At 36.5% G+C, this 22,948-nt stretch overlaps 1 protein-coding gene across 1 annotated transcript in view; it reads left to right on the top strand.

The window, feature by feature from the left end:
- The window catches only part of SCFD1 (sec1 family domain containing 1), a 123,669-nt gene extending 103,403 nt beyond the window's left edge, over window positions 1-20,266 (top strand). The window contains exons 21-25 of the mRNA XM_030318874.1: window positions 2,050-2,102; window positions 4,571-4,604; window positions 6,410-6,475; window positions 16,342-16,410; window positions 20,062-20,266. Of these exons, the coding sequence (XP_030174734.1) occupies window positions 2,050-2,102; window positions 4,571-4,604; window positions 6,410-6,475; window positions 16,342-16,410; window positions 20,062-20,085 (246 nt within the window). The 3' untranslated portion in view covers window positions 20,086-20,266. The remainder of the gene's footprint in view (window positions 1-2,049; window positions 2,103-4,570; window positions 4,605-6,409; window positions 6,476-16,341; window positions 16,411-20,061) is intronic.
- The last annotated feature ends 2,682 nt before the right edge of the window (window positions 20,267-22,948 follow it).

Below are 22,948 nucleotides of genomic sequence, written 5' to 3' on the forward strand. Positions count from 1 at the left end.
GAATCTGAAGCAGGCTCCAGGCTCTGAGCTGTTAGCACAGAGCCTGAGGCAGGGCCTGAACTCTCGAACCATGAGATCATGACCTGAGCCAAAGTCAGACACTTACCTGAGCCACTCAGGAACCCCCACAAGTGCCCTTCTTAATGCCCATCACCCATTCAGCCTATCCCCCGCCCACCTCCCCCCCCCCCACCATCAACCCTCAGTTTGTTGTCCATAGTTAAGAGTCTCTTATGGTTTGCCTCCCTCTCTGGTTTTATATTATTTAATTTTTCCTTCCCTTCCCCTGTGTTCATCTGTTTTGTTTCTTACATTCCACATATAAGTAGAGTCATATAGTAGATGCATTCTAATCACTTACTAAGTGTTCTCCTTTGATTGTTTTTACTGGATAAATTGAAAGAAGGGATTAAGACAGTATCACATAGTTTTTATCTTGTAAATCTGGCTGGCAGTGGCTTTCTGGAGCTAAGTGTTAAAGAATTCTGATGCAACTTTTGAGTTCACTGGAAGTTCTGTAATTGGTTAAACCCTGTCCACCACTGAGTACAGGAATAGGTGGTGGCAATACATGCAGAGCTTATCACTGATCAGGTTGGGGTAGGGCCATCCACACTCCAGAAAAGAACAAATTCCTCTGGCTGACTGTGCTATGGAAGGAGAGAGAGGCAGAGATTAGGAAGTGATTACAGTGGCACCTGGGTAGCTCAGTCATTTGAGCATTCCACTCCTGCTTTCAGCTCAGATCATCATCCTGGGGTCGTGGGATCAAGCACCACACTGGGCTCAGCACTGAGTATGCAGCTTTCTTACGATTTTCTTCTCTCTCTCTCTCTCTCTCTCCCCCCCTCCGCCTCCCTCTCCCCCCCTCCCTCCCTCCCTCTGCTCCTTTCCCAGGCTCTCTCACTAAAATAAAATTTGAAAAAAGGAAATGATTGTGTTACAAGCAGTAAAATAATACTTCTCAGCTCCTTTAATATCAAGAAGCTAGTTTCTCCACAGTCCTTTATCCACAACTTCTGAAATCTACAAAGTTCTGAAAATTGGAAAGATGTTGTATAACTCACTTGGTGGCAAAACCTAATTTTAATTCAAGTTGAGGCTTGAATTTATCCTACTTTATGTTAATATTCATATACTTAGCTATAGAATATTAATGTGGTAGATGATGGGGTGGTACCTGCCGGGAATGTTACATACACAGTTTATGCATTATATTAGCTATCTAAAACTTTTTAAATTCAAAATTTCAGAATACATCTAACTTTAAATGTTTCAAATAAGATTATGAACCTGTTTTGGCTCGTCTGTATATTCAGTAAAATCAGGGCTAAATAATAAAACTCTAAAATAGAAAACAAGACAAAATAATTACTTGGTTTATAAAATGGTAAATTTTCAAGAAATAGTATAGTAGTATAGTATAGTAGTTAGAAGCTTGGGAATTGAAGCTAGACTTCCTGGGTTCAGAGTCTGGAGTTCCCTTACTTATTAGTCGTATGATCTTAGGAAAGTTCTATAATTTCTTTGTACCCCATGTTGCCCATCTGAAAAAAAAGAGGTAAGAGTAACTACCTCACAGATGTTGTGGGGTTTAAGTGAGTAATTTCATCTAAAGCACTTAGAATAATGTTGGGGCACCTGGGTGGCTCAGTTGGTTAAGCGTCCGTCTGACTTTGGCTCAGGTCATGATCTCATGGCTCACAGATTCGAGCCTCACATTGGGCTTTGTGCTGACAGCTTGGTGCCTGGAGCCTACTTTGGATTCTGTGTCTCCCTCTCTCTCTCTCTGCCCCTCCAACCCCCCTCAAAAATAAAAATAAACATTTAAAAAAATAATAAAGCATTTAGGATAATGTTTAACATGTAGTAAGTGTTCAGTTGGTGGTGGTGACACACATTTAATTAATCTACCATATTAAAAGCTTAATACTTTAAGCTTTTAATAAAATACTTTTATTAAAGTATTTATTAAAGCTTTTAATAAAATACTCAAAGCCAAACCGTAACTCTAAAGAAAAATCAAGTTCTGTTTGCTTTTTTTAATAGGAAACTGATGACTATAGATATTTTGATCCCAAAATGCTACGGGGCAATGACAGGTAAGCAGCTCTTGACTTGTGTAATTTGTTTATAGGTTTCCCCACCCCACCGAGAATGGAAAAATTGATTTTTTGTTACAAATCAATAATTGCTTATTAAATATTCAAACTATATAGAAAACTGGTAAGTGAACAGTATGTATAATCTCATTACCTAGAGATAATCATTGCTAATTGTACTTAACATTTTGGTTCTTTTCCTTTCAAGTATATACACTCACACACCAAAAAAATACATTATATTTTAGTTGTTTTGGTTTTTCTTAATGACGAGATGGCAGTATTACAAAGTGTGTGGGAAGGGGAATATGAATATGTTTTTAAATGAATATTCTTACTGAACCGAAGTAAAGGTGGGAACTTTATGTTGACTACCCAGTTGTTGGATTTTTTTGTTTTGTTTTTTATATGGTCCATAAAATCCAGGCCCTATGGATTGTTATAAATATTTTATGGCGATGAAATACTCCACAAGTAATTTCTCTTATTTTGTAACAAACATGGTATGGAAAGTACTTGTTTACTTCATTATGGATATTATGTTTCAAGGTTTAATTCATGGTAGTTTGAAAAACAGCCTACAAGACATAGAGAAAGAATAGAATTAGGAGAAGGAAAAACCTTCTTAGAATGATCTTTAGCACCAAAATTTGGGTGCAACTGGTTTCTTGCTTACATCTTATGTTTGGGATCTTTAGAACTATGTTTCTGCTTTATCCCAAGCTTTTGCATCTTTGTAAGATAGAATTGATAATCTAATCACTAGATCGATGATGATTAGATTGTTTTGGTAACTTAAAAGGTTCTTTCCAGAGATATTACCAGAGTTGCAAAAGCAGCAGCTAATAACACTGGCAAAAGAATTTAACAAAATAAATTATCAGAGAGAGAGAGAATGAGAAGTGACAGCTAATAGGTATGGGGCTTCTTTTGGAGGTGATAAAAATGTTCTGAAATTAGACAATGGCGAAGATTGTACAATTCTGTAAATAGACTAAAAACCACTGATTTGTACACTTTGAAACAGTAGATTTACAACTCTTCCTATCTTGATACTCTCCAGTTCACAGCTTACATTTTAGTCTTCCTTGTATTTGCATATGGCTAACAGGTAGATTTGTTTTGCTTCTTAAAAAATTACTGAGAAATACCTTAATTCTCCCTGTAGTTTATGCATAATAATGAGTATTAGCATTGATAAGACAGAGGAATTCAGTTTCATTTTTAATAGATTCAGCCTTCTGAGCTATTCTGTCACAATTAATCTTGGTTATTAATAACTAGTAATACTGTGCTATTTAGGTCTCACCTCCTTATTCCATCCATGTCTACTCTGAGAGGAACTTAAAACACTCCAGAAGGAAGTTAAACACTGATGAGGTGTTTCAATCAGGTGGACTTCTGGCCCTTTTTATGGAATATTCAGACAGGCCATAGAAATGAGGAAAAGATGATAGAGCTGTGGAATCAGCCTTTAAATAATTAAGGACGGGATAATACCTCTCTCCTCTTGGTTGACATTTTCAAAAATCTAAGCTCTCTTTGTATAGCCTGTTTTAGCACTGAAAACAAATATATATCTGACTCACAAAAGCTTTGAAAAATACTTTTATTGTAAGATATCTTGGCACCAAATAAGTTTTTTTAAAACATAAATACAGAAATGGTGGTTAATATATATAATGATATATAGTAGTGTACATAAATACAAAGAAATGAGCTACAGCAAAATGGAAATACCTCCTCCCATCTCCCCTCTAAATTGTTATCCTTCCCCCACATGTGTTGACATAGTTTTTTCACAAATGTAGATACTGACAAATTATGAAATTATGTTGAGTATGGTAAAATTTTATGTAATTTACCACTAAAATAGGTACTTTATCAACTTACCTTATACCCAGATTTTATTCCTTATGAGAGCTGCTGCTCAGTGTTGCCTTCTCCCTCTCAGTTTTCTCCTAGAATTTTTTTTTAAAGTTTATTTATTTTGAGATGGACAGAGAGAATCCCAAGTGGGCTGTGCACTGACAGTGGGAATCCCGATGTGAGGCTCAAACTGACGAACCATGAAATCATGACCTGAACCAAAACCAAGAGTCGGTCACTTTACCGACTGAGGCTCCCAGGTGCCCCTAGAATTTTATTTTAAAGCTAACAGATTGCCCTACTCCCTTTTAGATACTGACACATACACTTCTTCTAGCATATTCTTCTGCATTCATTTTAAAGTTAACAGATTGCCCTACTCCCTTTTAGATACTGACACATAGACTTCCAGCATATTCTTCCTCATTCACTATTTGGATACACAAAACTAAGGACAAGCCTCAAAGAAAGTGAAGGAGGAAGGATTGTAAATACATTTTTATATTTAGTGTGTGTGTACATGCATGTATTTCCCTATGTCTTTCATCTGTAATGAAAGCCTCAGGTGAAATTTTCAGTATCATTTTTCTTTGTTACAGCTCAGTTCCAAGGAACAAAAATCCATTCCAAGAGGTAAGTTCTATATAAAAATTCTCTGCCTCTAAAAAGGAAGGAAGATGACCAGTTTGAACAATTATCTTCATCTTAAACATGGCTTTATTACAGTTACTTTCCGGTAATCTTGATACATCCAATTCTGTGTACCCAAGATTCTTTTTATTTTTTTTTTTAATTTTTTTTTTCAACGTTTATTTATTTTTTTGGGGGGACAGAGAGAGACAGAGCATGAACGGGGAAGGGGCAGAGAGAGAGGGAGACACAGAATCGGAAACAGGCTCCAGGCTCCGAGCCATCAGCCCAGAGCCTGACGCGGGGCTCGAACTCACGGACCGCGAGATCGTGACCTGGCTGAAGTCGGACGCTTAACCGACTGCGCCACCCAGGCGCCCCAGCCCAAGATTCTTTTTAAAAAATTATTAGTAACTATATTTTTCTGATGCATAAAACTACTTAAAAGAGTTTAAGCTTACTAATAACTGACACAGTCAGTGGACACTTGGGCTGTTTCCCATAGTTTGGCTATTGTAGATAATGCTGCTGTAAACATTGGGGTTCATGTATCCCTCTGAATTAGTGTTTTTGTATTCTGTGGGTAAACTCTTAGTGGTGTAATTGCTCAGGGATCATAAGGTAGTTCTTTTTTTAACTTTTTGAAGAACCTTTTCCAGACTGGCTGTACCAGTTTGCATTCCCACCATGTATGAGGGTTCCCTTTTCTCCACATCCTCACCAATACTTGTTGTTTGTGTCGTTGATTTTAGCCACTCTGACAGGTGTAAAGTGATAGCTCATTGTAGTTTTGATTTGTATTTCCCTGATGATGAGTGATGTGGAACATCTTTCATGTAAGTGTCCATTGACTGATGAATGGATAAAAAAGATGAGATAAAGATACATGTGTACACACACACACACACACACACACACTGAAATATTAGCCATTAAAAAGAATGAGATCTTGCCATTTGCAATGACATGGATGGAGCTAGAGATTATTATGCGAGGTGAAATAAGTCAGTCTGAAAAAGACAAATATGATCTGATTTCACTCATGTGGAATTTAACAAACAAAACAGATGAACACAGGGAAAAGAGGCAGAGAGAGGCAAACCAAGCAACAGACTCTAACTATAAAGAACAAACAGATGATTACCAGAGGGGAGGAAGGTGGGGGGATCAGTGAAATAGGTGATGGGGATTAAGGAGAGCACTTGCTGTGATGACCACTGGGTGATGTTTGGAAGTGTTGAATCTCTGTATTGTACACCTGAACTTAATATTGCACTGTATGTTAACTGGAATTTAAATAAAAAGTAAAAAAGCTGATACAAAATTAACAATTCACAGAAAAAGGAGTCTAAGACTGTGGTAAAAGTTTTATATGCATAGAACTTCCTTCTAAAATTGGATTCCAAATTTGTGAAGATACTGTGACTGTGCTTTCATTTGAAATACAATAAGCTTCTCAATAAAAATACAGTGAAGAACATATATTGGAGATTATGTAAATGCTATTTGTTTTTCCTACCTACAGTAAATAACCTCAAATTCTAAAAAGCCTTCTAGAGAAAGCCCTTTAGATTTATTTGCTATTACTTAATTGTATGAAGAATGAGGTCAGTTTTTTTCTATACTTTTTGGAAACACATTTTTTTTTTAATTGAAGTAGCATCAGGTGCTTAGGATGTGACCTTTTGCTAGCTTGTATTTTTTTACCTAAGTTGTGGAATATGCTCCAAACTAAAAGCCATGTTGCTTGAAAGTTAAAATACTGATTTTTTCAACTTACCTGTTTCTTTTTTCTGTTTGCATTTTAGGCAATTGTTTTTGTGGTGGGAGGAGGCAACTACATTGAATATCAAAATCTCGTTGACTATATAAAGGTACGTGTTGGCCTTTTAATTCCTTAAGCATTTGGTATTTCACAGTTCCGTGTCTTTAAAATACTAGCATTGTCTGGTGCCTCTTTTGATTCTCAACCCTTTTTCTAGAGGTAGTTTAAAAGTCCTTATATATATGGAAAAATGCCCATATGCTCATTGTTTTCCTATTCCTATCCTGTTTCTGGCCTAAAATTGTACTTGATCTGGAAAATAATGTATCTTACTGATGTACTTGGCAGCTCTCTATCCTAATTTGACTTGACATGTTTAGAGACTTTAAGTAAGCTCCTCTTCCAAAAAGTCTACCTTAGTGAAATGATTTAGCAAACCCACTTCCCCGAATAGTAAGCACTTTGCCCCCATCCTGTTGACTTAAATCAGCAACACACTTGGAATGTCTGCTTTTTCAGCAAACAGGAGGTAGCAAATTAGCAGTAGAGTGCTAGTCAAAGCCGACAGGAGCAGCAGGGACTAACAGACAACTAAGCAAAAGGATATGAAGAGCAAAAATGCCATTTAAAATGTAGGGGCAGGGGCGCCTGGGTGGCTCAGTCGGTTAAGCGTCCGACTTCAGCTCAGGTCACGATCTTGCAGTCCGTGAGTTCGAGCCCCGCGTCGGGCTCTGGGCTGATGGCTCAGAGCCTGGAGCCTGCTTCCGATTCTGTGTCTCCCTCTCTCTCTGCCCCTTCCCCGTTCATGCTCTGTCTCTCTCTGTCTCAAAAATAAATAAACGTTAAAATAAATAAATAAATAAATAAATAAACAAACAAACAAACAAACAAATAAATAAATAAAATGTAGGGGCAATAGAATTATCAGTTGTTGGAATGACATTTTGTAATCTTCATTTATTTGCTTAACATTAAGTAATGATCATTCCTTATGTTCTATGTTATGTAAGACTTTAAAAAGGTGGAGATTTTGGTACAAGAGGAAAAAAAAGTCACAGATCTTTAAAACTATCAGGCACAATTCCTGGGATCCTATTTCAGTTGCAGAGTACATACTTCAGAGTGTGAACCACCAAGATCTATGTAAGATGCTGTGGTCTCAGGGGAACATCCATCTTGTACAAGGAGAGGTCTTTGATACCCTCCTCTGGTCATATAGTCAAAACCAGGCTGCATGAGCAGGCTCAAAAGCAGTAAACCAAGGAAACATAACAGGAACCAGGTGCAAACCATTAATCTGTACTATTTCTATAAACAGTGCTGACAAGCTAGTTCAAGTTGTCCCCAATCTATCTGTGACCCTTGCAGGGGACTATATTAATCACTAGTTGATCTATTTCATTTAGGTTTGGCAAAGGGTTAGCTATATGAGTGTTCCAGGTGTTCCCAGGGATAAACAAAGGGCTGCAACAGACCAGCTGAAATTAATCTGTACTTATACATTCCACACACCCCAGTCCTGGTTAAGCTTTCTTAATTAGACTTGTCAGCATTCTTCTTTCTGCATCTTTTTTTTAACATTTATAGAACAGAAAAACAAGAAGGATAAACATCAAAATATTAATCATTAGTGGAGTAGAGTGGCAGAAATGCAGGTATAACTTTAAAGAAACATTACAGTCTGCCAAATACTGCAGACTTGTTTTTATTCATGTATAAGCTTCACAACTTACCTCTTTCTACTATAGAAATTTTAATTTTGTGAAATGTAGTAATAAGTTGATGCTGTGTAACAGTTATCAACTAAGTGTAGTTTTTTGATCAGTTCCTTTCATCAGAAGAACATCAGACTGTCAGTGATAGGTATGTAAGCCCTTTATCTTTTACTTGGTCTCAGTTTCCTAAGTATTTTTCCTTGATTATTATTCCGCACCCACAAAAACATGGTGTGGAGGCAGTAGGACACAGGCTACTATGACTAGTCAGGCATGCAGAAGACATTTTAAGTTCCTGTATCCAAGCACTTTTCTTAACAGATCATCACTTAGGTTAATAGTTACACACTGGTCTTTAGCTCTGCTGTTGAATGAATTATTTTGTATGCATTTTAGTGGAAATAGTATCCTACTTTTGCCTCCCCCGAGGGATCTTCTAGAATATACAGAACCTGTAAAAGAAAAAGGAGGATTAGAATTATTCAGAGGATTTATCCCCTAGATGTTATTGGCATCATCACGGCATGAGTACCTGCAGATTAAATCATTCTTTAAACTCCTGGAAACCATCTTGGACCTTCAGCTTCAAATGAAGGAGGCAATTTCTGCAGGCCTTGTGGGCATGTGTAAATATAGCTCAGAGTGTTATTCTCTTGCTCTTGGCCTCTTACAAGGTACAGAGATAATGTTAGCTTTCTTCTTTTGTATTATTCATTTATTGGCTCCTTTTTCAGAGTCATTTTTACCCAGAATTTGGCCCCTGATTTAGAAGACTGTCAGATTCAGCAAAGATGACTGATCACTAGAGCTGGCAGCAGTATGAGACTGGCCAGTGCTCTCCCCTTTGTCCATTCCCAGTGATGTCCATTCCCAGTGAAGTAGAGGTGGATAAGTGCACGCTTACAGGACTCTCTCGTCCTCCCATTAATCCCAGTTTAGACAGGTGGAAATAGAAACAGCCCTTTCCATCACTCCTCAAATTAGAGGTATTGTTTTGGTGTCATGTTTGCAATTGATCCATGTCCCTGAACTACAGGATCAGGTAGAGAAAAAAATTTTTTAGAAATGCAGAATAAATTTTTGTCAGTTCCTGTGTTATTACCTCTCTTCATCTCTCCCTTACTTCCCCTGCAGTATCTCAACAATCTATCCACTGTTGATTTCCCCCTTTAATTACATGCCTGTCATATTTTAACACACATTCCATCATACAAGCCACATAAAGAGATGTGCCCAATTTAGAAAATAAGGTTTTCCAAATGTTCCAATTTTCAGTCCATCTACTTTGTGTTTGGTAAAGTACATAAGTCAGTCTATTGTATATGAGGCTTCTTAGCACACTTGTTGAACTGCACCTGCAGCAACATGGGTTTCTTTATCAAATGATATATAAAAAGGGACTCTAAATTGAAACAGTTTCTGCTGAGGACTCTAATAGAGTGTTAAAGGTGTTTGCTTCAGTAACCAGATGTAAAGATCCAAAATCAGTGTCTATTCTGGATGAAACCTGCTACTGTCCACCTGGAACCATAGGTCATAGTCCAGTGTTATTCTGTGTAAATAGTATGTTTTCATTTCATATCTTAGGTATATACCTAGGAGGGGAATATCATGGGTCATCATAACTTTAATGATTAACTATTTAAGGAATTGCTAGACTGTTTACCAAACTGATTGGACCATTCTGCATTCACACCATTGATATATGAGGGTTCTGATATCTCCACATTATCACCAGCACTTGTTATCTGACTTTTTGATTCTGACTATGCTAGTGGAGTGGGATAGTAACTCATTGTGGTTTTGATTTGCATTTCTCTGATGACTTAAGACATCAAATAAACATCAAGTTTATTTTCATGTGCTCATTGGCCATTTGTGTATCTTTGGAGAAAGATACATTCAAATCCTTTGCTCTCATTTTTAAAATTTGAGTTATTTTGCCTTTGTATTATTGAGGGGTTTGGGTTTTGTTTTTCTTTTTAGGGAGAGAGAGAGTACAAGCAGCGAAGAGGGAGAGAGATGGAAGAGAATCTCAGGCAGGCTTCATGCTCATTGCGGAGCCCTAAATGGGGCTTGATCCCATGACCCTGGGATCATGACCTGAGCTGAAATCAAGAGTCAGACACTTAACCATCTGAGCCACCCCAGTGCCCCTTATTACTGAGTGTTAAGAGTACTTTATATAATGGTCTGTGATCAATTCTGAGTTAATTTTGCATGTATTATGAAGTAAGGCCCAGCTTTCTTCTTTTGTATGTGGCAGTCCAGGTTGTCCCAGCACCATTTATTGAAAAGACTTTTTTGTTTTTCCCTATTGAATAGACTTGGCAGCCTTGTTGAAAATAAGCTGATCATACATGTATGGGTTTATTTCTGGACTTTCAGTTCTGTTTCATTGATCCATAGATCTATCCTTGAGCCGGTACTATGCTCTGTAGATTACCATTGCACTGTAGTAAGTTTCATACTCCAGACATGTGAGTCTTTCTACTTTATCCTTCTTTTTCAAGATTGTTTTTGATTTCCTGGATGCCTTACACTTTGTAGGAATTTTAGAATCAACTTGTCAGTGTTAGTCAGGATTCTGACAGGAATTGCATTGAATCTGTACATCAGTTTGCAAAGTCTTTTCATCTTAACAGTGTTAATTAAGTCTTCTGATCCATGACATGGGATTTTGTTCTCTTTGTGTGGATCTTCTTTATTTTTATGATTTTTTGTTTGTTTTTATTGGTTTCAGAACATAAGCTTTGCAGTTTTCATTAAATTTATTTCTATGTTATTTTTATGCTATTATGAATAGAATTTTTTTTTTTAAGTTTATTTATTTTGGGAGCGAGCGAGTGAGCACACACGAGTAGGGGATGGGGAGAGAGAGAATCCCAAGCAGGCTTCTTACTGTCAGCACAGAGCCCAACATGGGCCCCAAACCCAATGAACCTTGAGATCATGACCTGCGCCTAAATCAAGAGTCAGATGCTTAATCAACTGAGCCATCCAGGCGCTCCTGAAGTTTTTTTCTTAATTTCATTTTTGGATTGCTCATTGCAATCCAATAAAAATGAGTTTTTGTGAATTGATCTTGTGTCCTACAACCCCGGTAAACTCATTTCTTAACTGTTAGGGGGGGTTTTTTTAGTATTTTTAGAACTTTCTGTGTAGGAGATCATGTTATCTGTGAATAGAATTAGTTGAACTTCTTCCTTAGCCTATCTGGAATGGTTTTTCCTTTTTCTTGCCTAACCACTCTGTCTAGAATCTCCAATACAGTGTTGAATTGAATAGATAAGTAGCAGACCTCCTTATCTTCTTCCTGATCTTAGGGTCAAAGCATCTAGTCTTTCACCATTAAGGATAATGTTAACTATGAGTTTTTCATAGCTTCCCTTTAAAGCCATTACATTTTAGTAGCTACTAAGCCACCCAGTGTAATTATTCTCAAAGTTCTTTTTTTTTAATCTTATTTAGTGTTAATGTTTCCTTTGTTGTGAATTCAGGAAGAACTGGGCTAGGTCTAGGTCTTTGACATTAGAAACCCCTATCAGTACAACTATGTAGTATGAAACAAAACTTATGGCTATGGCTACAAGAGTGGAGAATTATCTGACTTGGCCTTTGAGTCATACCGGTTCACATTGGGCCAGTTTTGTTGGGAAGGCAAAGAAAATACTACAGTAATTCAAACTGATCAAGTTAGCAATGATGTTAATCTAGCTCATAATGTAACTGCTATTTGGTATAACAGTGATGTATTTGATAAAATTAATTTTAAAACACTCAGTAATATTAATGAGGATGCCTGATCATGCCAGTTTTATTCAAAATAGTATTAGAAGTTCTAGCCATAACAATTAGGCAAGAATAAGAAAAGGCATCCAAATTAGAAAACTATTTGCAGATGACCTATAGAGAAAACTCTAAAGATTATCAAAAACTGTCAGAACTAATAAATTCAGTCAAGTTTCAGGATACAAAAATAATACCCAAAAATCTGTTGCATTTCTATACACTAATAAACTGAGAAGTAAAAAAAAAAAAAAAAATCATTTACAATCACATTAAAAAAATAAAATACTTGGGAGTAAGTTTAATGAAGAAGCTGAAAGACCTGTGTAGTGAAAACTACAAGCCATTGGTGAAAGAAATTGAAGACACAAATAGGTATTCTGTGTTTCGTGGATTGAAAGAGTCAATATTGTTGAAATACCCATATTCCTCATAGCAATCTACAGGTTCATTACAATCCCTGTCAAAATTCCAAGGGCATTTTCACAGAAATAGAACAAACAATCTTGAACTTGTATAGAGCCACAAAAGACCCTTAATAGCCAAAACAATCTTGAGAAAGAACAAAGCTGGAGGAATTACCCTGCCTAATTTCAAACTATAGTACAAAGCTACGGTAATTAAAACAGTGGAAGAGAATTGACAGACCAGAAATAAACCCATGCGGTATATGGTTCATTAACTTAAAGATGTCAAGAATATACAATGGGGAAAGGACAGTCTCTTCATTAAATGGTGCTGGGCAAACTAGACAGCCATATGCAAAAGAATAAAATTCAACCACTATTTTACACTAGACACAAAAGTTAACACAAAATGGATTAAAGAATTAAACCTAAGACCCCAAATCTTAAAACTCCTAGAAGAAAACAAGCCATAAACTCCTTGACTGACATAGGTATGGGCAGCGATTTTTTTTTTTTTAATCTCACACCAAAAGCCAAAGCAACAAAAACAAAAATAAATGAGACTACATCATAGTAAAAGCTTCTGCACAGCAACAGGTACCATCAACAAAATGAAAAGGCAATATACTGAGTGGGAAATATATTTGTAAATAATGTATCTGGCAGGGGGTTAATATCCAAAATATACAAAGAACTTACACAATTCAACACCAAAAAAATTAATAATAATCCAATTTAAAAATAGGCAGAGGACCTAAATAGACATTTTCCCCAAAGAGACACAGATGGCCAACAGACACATGAAAAGATGCTCATCGTCATTAATCATCAGGGAAATGCAAATCAAAACCACAGTAAGACTCACCTCACACCTGCTAGAATGGCCATTATCAAAAAGAACAAGAAATAACAAGTGTTGGCAATGATGTGGAGAAAAGGGAATACTCATGCACTGTTGGTGGTAATGTAAATTGGTGCAGCTACTGTGGAAAAGAGTATGCAGATTCCTCAAAGAAGTAAAAATAGAATTACCATATAATCCAGCAATTCCACTTCTAAGTATTTTTGTGAAGAAAAAAAACACTAACTGGAAAAGATATCTGCACCCTCAGTCATTGTAGCATTGTTTACAATAGCTAAGATATAGAAGCAACCTAAGTATCCACTGACAGATGAATGGTAAAGAAATTATGCACGCAGGCATGCATGCACACTGAAGTATTCAGCCATAGAAAAGAATGAAGTCTTGGTATCTGTGACAAACATGGATGGACCGTGAGGGCATTATTCTAAGTGAAATAAGAGAAAGACAAATCCTGTATGGTTTCTCTTTTATGTGGACTCATTTAAAAAAAAAAAAAAAAAAACACCCTCTCAGATATAAAGAACAGACTGGTGGTTGCCAAGAAGTAAGTGGGAGAAATGGATGAAGGGGATGAAAAGGTTAAGAAAAAAAAAAAAAATGAAATGTACTCTTAAGCAAAGACTACACTTTCAAAAATACAAGAAAATTGAGGCACCTCGGTGGCTCAGTCAGTTAAGTGTCCCAACTCTTCAGCTCAGGTCATGATCTCACGGTTCATGAGATTGTCAGTGACAGCACAGAGCCTGCTGAGGATTCTCTCTCTACCTGTCTCACATTAAATAAATAAACTTAAAAAAAATGAAAATCGTTTGTGATTGAAATATAGAACATACTGGCTATACCACAACAGTGTGTATCTAAAAGATGCAATAGATAAATGACACTCTAGTGGTCTCCCAAGAATGAACGTGTTTGACAAAGGCTTTTACATCTCTCAAGAGAAGATGTACTAGGAAAAAAGTCCATAGACCTTGGCCTTTTGAACGTACTAGTAGAGCCAGCTGCAAAATGAAACCAGTAGCCAGTCCTTTGTCATAGAAATAACTATCTTCTTAATTTCTTCACTTTTGAGAGCAGACATTTATGTGTGGAAACATATTTATTAAAGCATAAGTATAGTTTAGAAATTTATAATATCTGGAGTGCCTGGGTGGCTCAGTCATTTAAGCATCTGATTCTGCATTTTGGCTCTGGTCACGATCTCACAGGTTCTTGAGTTCAAGCCCCCATCAGGCTCTGCACTGTCTGTGTGGAGCCTGCTTAGGATCCTCTCTCATTCTGTCTCTGCTCCTGCCCTGCTCATGCTCTTTCTCAAAAAAAAATAATAAGCTTAAAAAGAAATTTATAATATCCAATTGTGCAATAACCTGTTATCAGATATTTTGAAGTTAAAAGGTACATCTCGAAAAGAAATCAAAGTTCAAACTCGAAGGTATCTGGGAACTCAGTCATTTGCATAGGTTTTCTGGAACAAATATATAAAGCACACAAAAGACTGAATATGTGTTCCAGTAGAGAAACCTTTTGCTTCTCTTTATAGTTACAGAAATAATATGCACTAATATTCAAAGGCAATTTGCTAATAACACTGTGTTGACCCTAAAAATTTGGTAATAAGTAACCAAATGTATAGGTAATTTAACTTTAAGCCACCATAAGTTCTTTTGATGGAAGGTGATTGGCAAGAGAATGAAATAGATTTAGTTAATAATTGTTACATTGGATCCAGGTACTGGTACATTTCATAAAGTTCAGTTTTTAATGGAAGGAGGAAGTATCAGGTTTATGCATAATTAAGAGTAAGTTTGAACTGAAATATTGGCTGCAGTGTTTAACCCTATTCCTCATTGGATGATACAGAAAATTAGTGTTTTGGTGTTAATGTTAATCTGTAAATGCTGTAGAAGATACAAAAAGAAAAATTATGATGAGTGATTATTAAAGCTTGATGAAGGGTGCGGATGGGATGGTGCAGGGAGTGTGGACTAAGTACATGATTAATCTCCTTTGCTAGTTTATTTCTCTGTGAACCTTGGAAGCCATGGTGCTAACATTTCGCCAACCACGAATGAAAGGTCATAACTAGTGATTAATGTAGTCCGATGCTAGGGTCCAAGATAGACTGGGGGCAACTAACACTAGCTTGTCAGCACTGCTTAATAGAAAACATAAATATGAAAGAAATGAGGTGCAAATCACCAATGTTTTGCTTCCGTTCTTTGAGCCTGGTCATGGATACATGATCAGAGGGGTATGAAGACCCCTCCTTGGACAAGACCGAGCTTCCCTGCAACCAGAGTATCTGCACTGTAACTTGAGGTTCACAAATGAAAATAAAATGTGTTCTCTGCTACTGAGATGGGATCCTAGGGCCTGTGCCTAGAATATTTGGACTCTTCTAATGTTTCCCTTTGCTTTCTTTATCCTACTATGCTATGACCTCTACTTTTATTAATGTCTTGAGTAGATCCTGACATTATATGACCCAGTTATATGACCAATGCTGTGTAATTGTTATATGCAACAGTGAGGTATGACTGTTTTTGTTGTTGTTCTCAGAGATGGCCACCTAGAACATTTATTCAGCCACCCAACTGTGTTTATTCAGCTGATACATCACAGAGAACTGTCTTTCTCTTGTATTACAAAAACAATTATGTTTCTTGATGAATTATATTTGCTTTGTTATGGAATAAACTTTTCAAATTACAGAAATGAATTTTCTTTCAAGTACACAATACATATAATAATTACAGCATCAAGGACTTACAGAATTCTTCAGTAGAAGTTTTGACTGCTGTAATTGGGTTATAGTATTCTGCCAAAATTAGGAATGAAATTATTGTAAATCCTATATTGCACAAATGAGACTGCAGTGACCATTCATGCCATAGTTGTACCATATCCTACTGTCAGCATAACAAAACTAGCGATGTTTTCTTCAGGTAGTACAGATCTTATGTTGGAAGAATGTTGACCTAAGATTTTATAGATAATCGTTTGTGTGAAACGTGGCAGTCACTTTATTCCATGCAATTTTAGAATAGATATGTGTATATTAAAATTCAACAACCTCTTCCCTCGCCCCCCAAAAAGACTTTGAGGGGTAACAAAAAGTCTTAATTAGGCTTAATCATTCTTCTGGGTAATATTGAAAGTATAACTTGTTACTTGTATCTGAGTTCTCTTATTTTTACAGGGGAAACAAGGCAAACACATTTTATATGGCTGCAGTGAACTTTTTAATGCTACACAGTTCATAAAACAGGTAAAGTGTACGTTGGTAGTTTGTTTCTTGTAACATACCATAACTTGGTGATGATATTTTTCAAAAGAGCAAGAGAATCATCATACTCATTTGAACCAACTGAAGCCAAAAACCATAGGAGCTATAAAAATGTAAGGTTTTAACATGGACTACTATAAAGAAAATTCTGATAAATAATTATTTCAATTGTCCCAAATCTTTGAGAGGATAAATTCAGAAAATTTAGAATTTACAACAGTGAAGTATATACCTCCTAGGTGTACATTCCTGGGTTGTGAGATGTGTTCACCTGAATAACCCAGATTCCTGTTCAAGATACAGAACCATCATATCACAAAGTTCCCCAGTCAATCCTTGCCCTTATTCAATCCCCAAGCAGGTCTTGATATTTTTCCACCATAGATTATGTAATGTATTAGAATAGGCAAAACTAAATGGATTGTTTTTTCCTTAGATGAACTAGAGGATTCTCAATTTAGTTAATTTTTTTAATGAAGCAGATGTTTATGCTGATTTTTGTTTTGATTACTTTGGGATATTAAATTCTTTAGTTTTTCTTTTTTAAAATAAGCATTTAAAGCCATAAAATTAAAAACTCTTGCCAAACACTGCTTTAGCTGCATTTCACAAATGTTAATATATTTTCATCACCATGTTTTATATATATATTTGGGGGGGGGGTTGGTTGTATATTTTTAATATACTTGGTGGGTTTTTTTTAATCTCATGTGATTTAGAGATGTTGTTTTCAAGTGTTTAGGGGTTTCCTAAATATCTTATTGATTTCTAATTTAATTCCCTGTGGTTAAAGAACATTCTGCATATGATTTCATTGTTTCAAAATTTACTTAAATATCTCTTATGGTTTCTCTTACTGAGCACTTCGTGTGCACTTCAAAAAGAACCTGCATTAGGCAGAAGTGGTAAGAAGGGTTCTGTAAATTTCATTTTGGTCATCGTAGTTGACAGCATTACTTAAATCCTCTGTGTCTTTATTGATGTGTGGTTTTGTGGGGGTTTTTTGGTCTAGTTCTGTCAGGTATTGAAAGACCAGTATTAAAATCTCCAGTTATGTTTGTGGAACTGTTTCTCCCTTCAGTTCTGTCCCTCTCTCCTTTTAGTTGTAGGTCAACTTATTGTTAAGCTCTGTTATTAGGTACATACAGATTGAGGATTGCTGTGTCTTCGTGATGAATGCACCCTTTCATTATGCAGTGTCCCTCTACATATCTGGTAATACTCTTTATCTTGAAGTCTACTTTATCTGACATTAATATAGCCACTCTAGTCTTAAGGTTTGCAGGTTATAACTTTTCCGTCTGGTTGCTTCAGCTTGCCTATGAATTCATATTTAAGGTGTTTATCTTGCAGATGGGATATAGTTGGAACCTGTTTTTTTTTTTTTTTCAAAACCATTCTGACCATCTCTGCCTTTTAATTGGTGTCTGTTGGTCGGTTAACATCGAATGTAATTATTGATATGATTGGGTTTAGGTTTACCATTGTACTGTTTGTATTCTACTAGTCTTCTGTTAGGCCTTCTTCCTTTCCTACCTTCCTTTGTATTACTTGAATGCTTTTTTATTTTAGCTGTATGTCTACATTATTAGCATTTGCTCTAGAGATCATAATATATACATCTTTAACTTCTCATAAACTAGAGTTAATATTGTACCACTTGCATTCAATATAGCATATAGACCCATTCCCTCAGCCTTTATTCTGTGATTGTCACATATTTTACATCTGCATATATGTCATTAACCTCACAAGACAGTACACAGTGTTACCATTTGTATCACTTCACTCATCTGTATCATAAAGAAGCCTTTCCCTTTACACAGATACGATTTTCAGTGTTCTTCATCCCTACCTTTAGTAGATTTTGATTTCCATCTGTTGACTGCAAAACTTCTTTTAACATTTACTGTAGTTCAGGTATGCTAGCAGTGAATTCACTTAATTTTCTTTTATATGAAAATGTATTTCACCTTTATTCTTAAATATTTCTGCTGAATATAGAATTCTGGATTGACAGTTTTTCAGAATTTTAAAGATACTATTCCACAGTCTTCATTGTTTCTGATAGGAAGTCAATAGTATTCAGATCGATACAATTTTATATGTAATAGGTTATTTTTCTCTGTCTGCTTTCAAGATTTCCTTGTCATCTTTGGTTTTCAGCAGTTATGATGTATTTATGTACAACTTCTTGTGTATTTATCTTGGGGATTACTGAGCTTCTTGAATCTGTATGTTTATATCTTCACCAGATTTAGGGAATTTTCTGTGCTTTTCGTCAAATATTTCTGTGTTCAATTTTGTCCTCTCTTTGGGACTCCATTCACCTGTATGTACAACATTTTATATTCTGCCACAACTCTCTGAGGATTTGGGGTGGGGGGGTTGTTTTGTTTTTAATTTTTTTAGTAGTCTCTACACCTAATGTTGGGCTTAAATATAATTTAAGTTGTACTATCTCCAGATTCACTCTTTGCTTTCTTATCTCTTTTCTACCATTTGAATGTTGTATTTACACCATCTCAAATTTTCATTTGGTTTTTTTTTTTTAATATAGTTTGTGTTTTTCTGGTTGGATTTTATGTCATTTCATTGTGAGCATATTTTCTATTGTTTCATTGAGGATAGTTGTTATAGCTTCTTTTAAACCCTTGTCTATTAATTACAACACATGGATTATCTATCTCAGTCTCTCCCCTTTCCCCCTAGACAATGGGCCCAATTTTTCTGTTCATGTATTAGTTTTAGATTGTATCCTTAACATTGCTGTTTTGGAAACTGAATTCAATTTCCCTAAAGAGTGTTGATTTGGGCCTTTAGCCGGCAATTAACTTGGTAAAATTCACATGTCAAACTCTGTCTCTTGGGCAGCAGCTCACATCTTGCTTGTTAGTCACTCTCATTTGTGCCTGGTTCAAGGTTTTTCACCATAGATATCAGAAAAGTTCATGTGCAAAATTTAGGGCTCCCACACTCTGGACCTCTCCTTTCCTGGATTTCCTCCTCACCTTCAGCGGCTTTAGTTGTCCCCATACTCTGGGTCGTTCTTGAGGTTAAGAGCCACAGAACTCAGCCAGTGCGGGTCTTTCCTTCCAAGTGTCACCTCTGTTCCCGAACCTACCAGCTTGCAGTTGTTCTCTACTGCCTTCAGGTAGTTGGTTTTTGCATGTTGTTTAAAGTTTTAATTGCTATCCCTGGGAGAATTAGTCCAGTAGGAGTTTACCCAGCCTTCCAGAATTTGAATGCCTTTTTTCTTTTTAATGATGTTTTAGAACTATCAAATTAAAATATGTGGAGAAGTAAACTGTCAGCAGTGAAGTTGTATGTGAAAGTTTTCTTTACATTTTCATACTGAGTTAATATTGATTTTATTCTCAGTGTTTTTGTTTTCCATTAGTTGAATTTGTACCTATAATGTTGATCCATTTTTTTTTATTGTGACAGCATTTATTATTACTATTCAGTTTTAAATGAATTTCAGTTGGTGGTGAATCTTGAGGAAAACTTATTCTAGATACAAATGCAATGAATGAAATAATGGAGCTTAGATGTTACCATGATTAAAGAGTACATTTTTAAGGTGTATTTCTTTTGTGATTAAAGTAAAGCTATTTTTATGTTTTGTTTTAGCTGTCACAACTTGGACAGAAATAACATAAAAGAACCTTAATATGAGAAACTACTTGGATAAATGTAAAGACAAAAGTCAAAAGAGCCAGATGTTTTCTTCTTCATATCAGTGTCCTAACATTGAAACTTAGAGTTAATTTTTAACGAAATTCTATACTTAATATAATGTATACTAATTAAAAGAATAAAGCATTTCAGAAATAAATTTTTAACATTGTACATTTTCTTTCCTGTTACGTTTGACAAAAGAGAAAGTACTTAGGAAAAGTTCTGCCTGAATATAATATTAAAATATTATTATAATGGATTTGTTATGACTGAAACCAGTGAAAATTTAAGAATTATGCAAATATTATTAAAAAAATAAAAAGAGTGCCTGGGTGGCTCAGGTGCTTAAGCATCTGACGTTAGCTCAGGTGGTGATTTCACGGTTCATGAGTTTGTGTCCTGCCTCAAGTGATCACAAGACCCACTTCCCTCTCCCTGCCCCTCATTCACTTGCATCCTCCCTCAAAAAAAAAAAAAAAAAAAAAAAAAGCAAATGTTACTTGACTGGTTAATGAATCTCCTACTGGTATTTTTTTTTCTTGTATGCACTTTAATAGTAAAATTACCTCCCCGTGGTTTTCTGGTCTGCCATGTTGCCTCTAGACTTTACTTAAAGTCTCTTCTTCCTCTAGCACACCCAAATACATCTTATCACATAAAATCCCTTCATTATATAATGACAACAACTAACATCTAGAATGGACAAATACAAAACATTTGTCCCATGAAGATCTAAAAAATATGGAAAATTAAGTGTTAAATTTGGTTCAAACCTTCCTGGTATGCAGCACCAACAAGGAATGTTGATCAATCATGAAACTCAGCTCTAAGAAAAAAGCAAACCAGTTGCTCCAGAGGAAAACCTCTTACTCCTCTCAAGGCCAGGGAGTTTTGCTCCTAATGAGCCTCATCAAGAGGAATCTCTAATGTTACAGATAAACATCCAGATAATAGATAAAACAGCCAGATTCACAAGACCGACTTTCTCTATTCCTACCCCTCAGGAGTCAGTGCCATCATACAAAGCACAGGTCAAGAAAAAGAGGTCTCTTTGGGTAGTGACCTGCTAACCTGACTTGGTCCTGGGCTATAACTTAAAATCTGTTTGGGCTGCTGTAGCAAACTACCACAGACCAGTGGCTTGAACAGATTTCACATAACTTGGGAGGTTAGGAAATCCAAGGTGAAAGTGCCAAAAGCTCAGTGTCTGGTGAGGACCCTCTTTCTGGTTTGCAGACAGACATCTTGATTTAGCTTCATATAGTAGAGAGTCCTAGTCCCTTTATCCCCTCTAAGAGCACTAATCATATCACGGGGGCTCCACCCCTGTGACCTCATGAAAACCTAATTACCCCTCAAAGGCACCACCTCTAAATACTATTATATTGGGAGTTAGAACTTCAACCAAAGAGTCTGTAGGTAACACATTCAGTCCGTAGCACCACATCATCTGCCAAAGTGATCAAAGTGGTTCGTGTTCGGGGCTTGAGACAACAATGTTCATCAAGGTGATAAGCTCCAGAGAAGATAAAGCAATGTCCCAGTTTCCTTAGTAACAGAGAAGTTAGACTTTAACATATGTTCAGAAAATATTTTTTTAGGTTAAAACTTCACGAAAGACACAGGAGGTGGTCTCTTTTCATGTTGTGTTTGCAGCCAAAAATAAGTTAGAAATAGTGTCCTCAATGAATGAACAATTTTTTTCAAGTTTGCCTCAATTCACTTAAAAGAAGACCATTGCAAAGGTTCCGAGAAACGTTTCTATGGGGCCTGTAAAGATTTGGGGCCCTTAAAAAAAAAATCTCTGGGGAAACCTTGGCTTTTCTCAAACTGTCCACAGCCTAGCCCCATCTGTCCTGGTGTGAGTTCCCCAGCAGGCCATCCACAATACGGCCAGGGTCACTGTTGATGCTGTCTTGGGCTGGCAGCTCAGCAGGTCCATCCCCTCAAGCCCCTAGCGTGGCTGATTCAGAAACCAATTTTATCTGCCCCCAAAAATGATTCTTAGAAGAATTGATTACTGCCATGGTAAAGCACAGATCAAGGGTAGAGGTCAATGGGAAAGGGAAATGCTGTGCCTGATGATTTACAAAAGTTACAGCAGTTAATCCTCACAATAGCACTAACAGGTAGGTGGTACAAATTTTATAGATGGAAACAACGCTCAGAAAGTTAAATACCCTGCTCAAAGTCATAGCTGGTATGTGGTGGAGCCAAAGATGGAATACACATCCCTGTGCTCCAAACGCATTCCCTGTGCACTGCTTGAAATCGCCTAGCTGAGGAAGCAGAAGGCTTGAAGTCTTGCCAAGCCACTCCAAAATGATCAACCTGACTCCGCCACTTCACCGCTCTCTTTTCTCCGGTGTGGAATGAGGTATACAGAGTAGGGGCATTTTACGGCAGAGCCTTCATAGTAATGCAGCTCACCTGGGCCAGCCAGCTCAGGGTGTTCAACCAAACAACCATCTTACTACTGAGCTCACACACATGAACTGGCAGGAATAGCCACCTGACCAATAGAATTTGAGTAGTTGGACATAAACATGGGAAAGATCGATTGACTTGGCATAGATGGGGCTCTAAACTAAAAGGAAAAGGCAAAATAAAAAAAAGGATTGAAAGGAAATTCAAGTCAAAACAAAATCTGCCTTGAAACGGAAGCTTCTGTTTCATCTCCATCAGGTAACTTTGTACTATAATGAATTATAAGACGAATTCACATCCAAGTAGGCTCACAATCATGACCGTAAAACTTACAGTTTTTAGGTAATAGTCAAAAGAATTTGAAGCTAGGTGTGAAGATTTAAATTTAGTTAAATATATCCAGGTCAGGTGG

The sequence above is a fragment of the Lynx canadensis genome, chromosome B3 (genome assembly GCF_007474595.2).
Source record: "Lynx canadensis isolate LIC74 chromosome B3, mLynCan4.pri.v2, whole genome shotgun sequence".
In the NCBI taxonomy this organism is placed as follows: Eukaryota; Metazoa; Chordata; class Mammalia; order Carnivora; family Felidae; genus Lynx; species Lynx canadensis.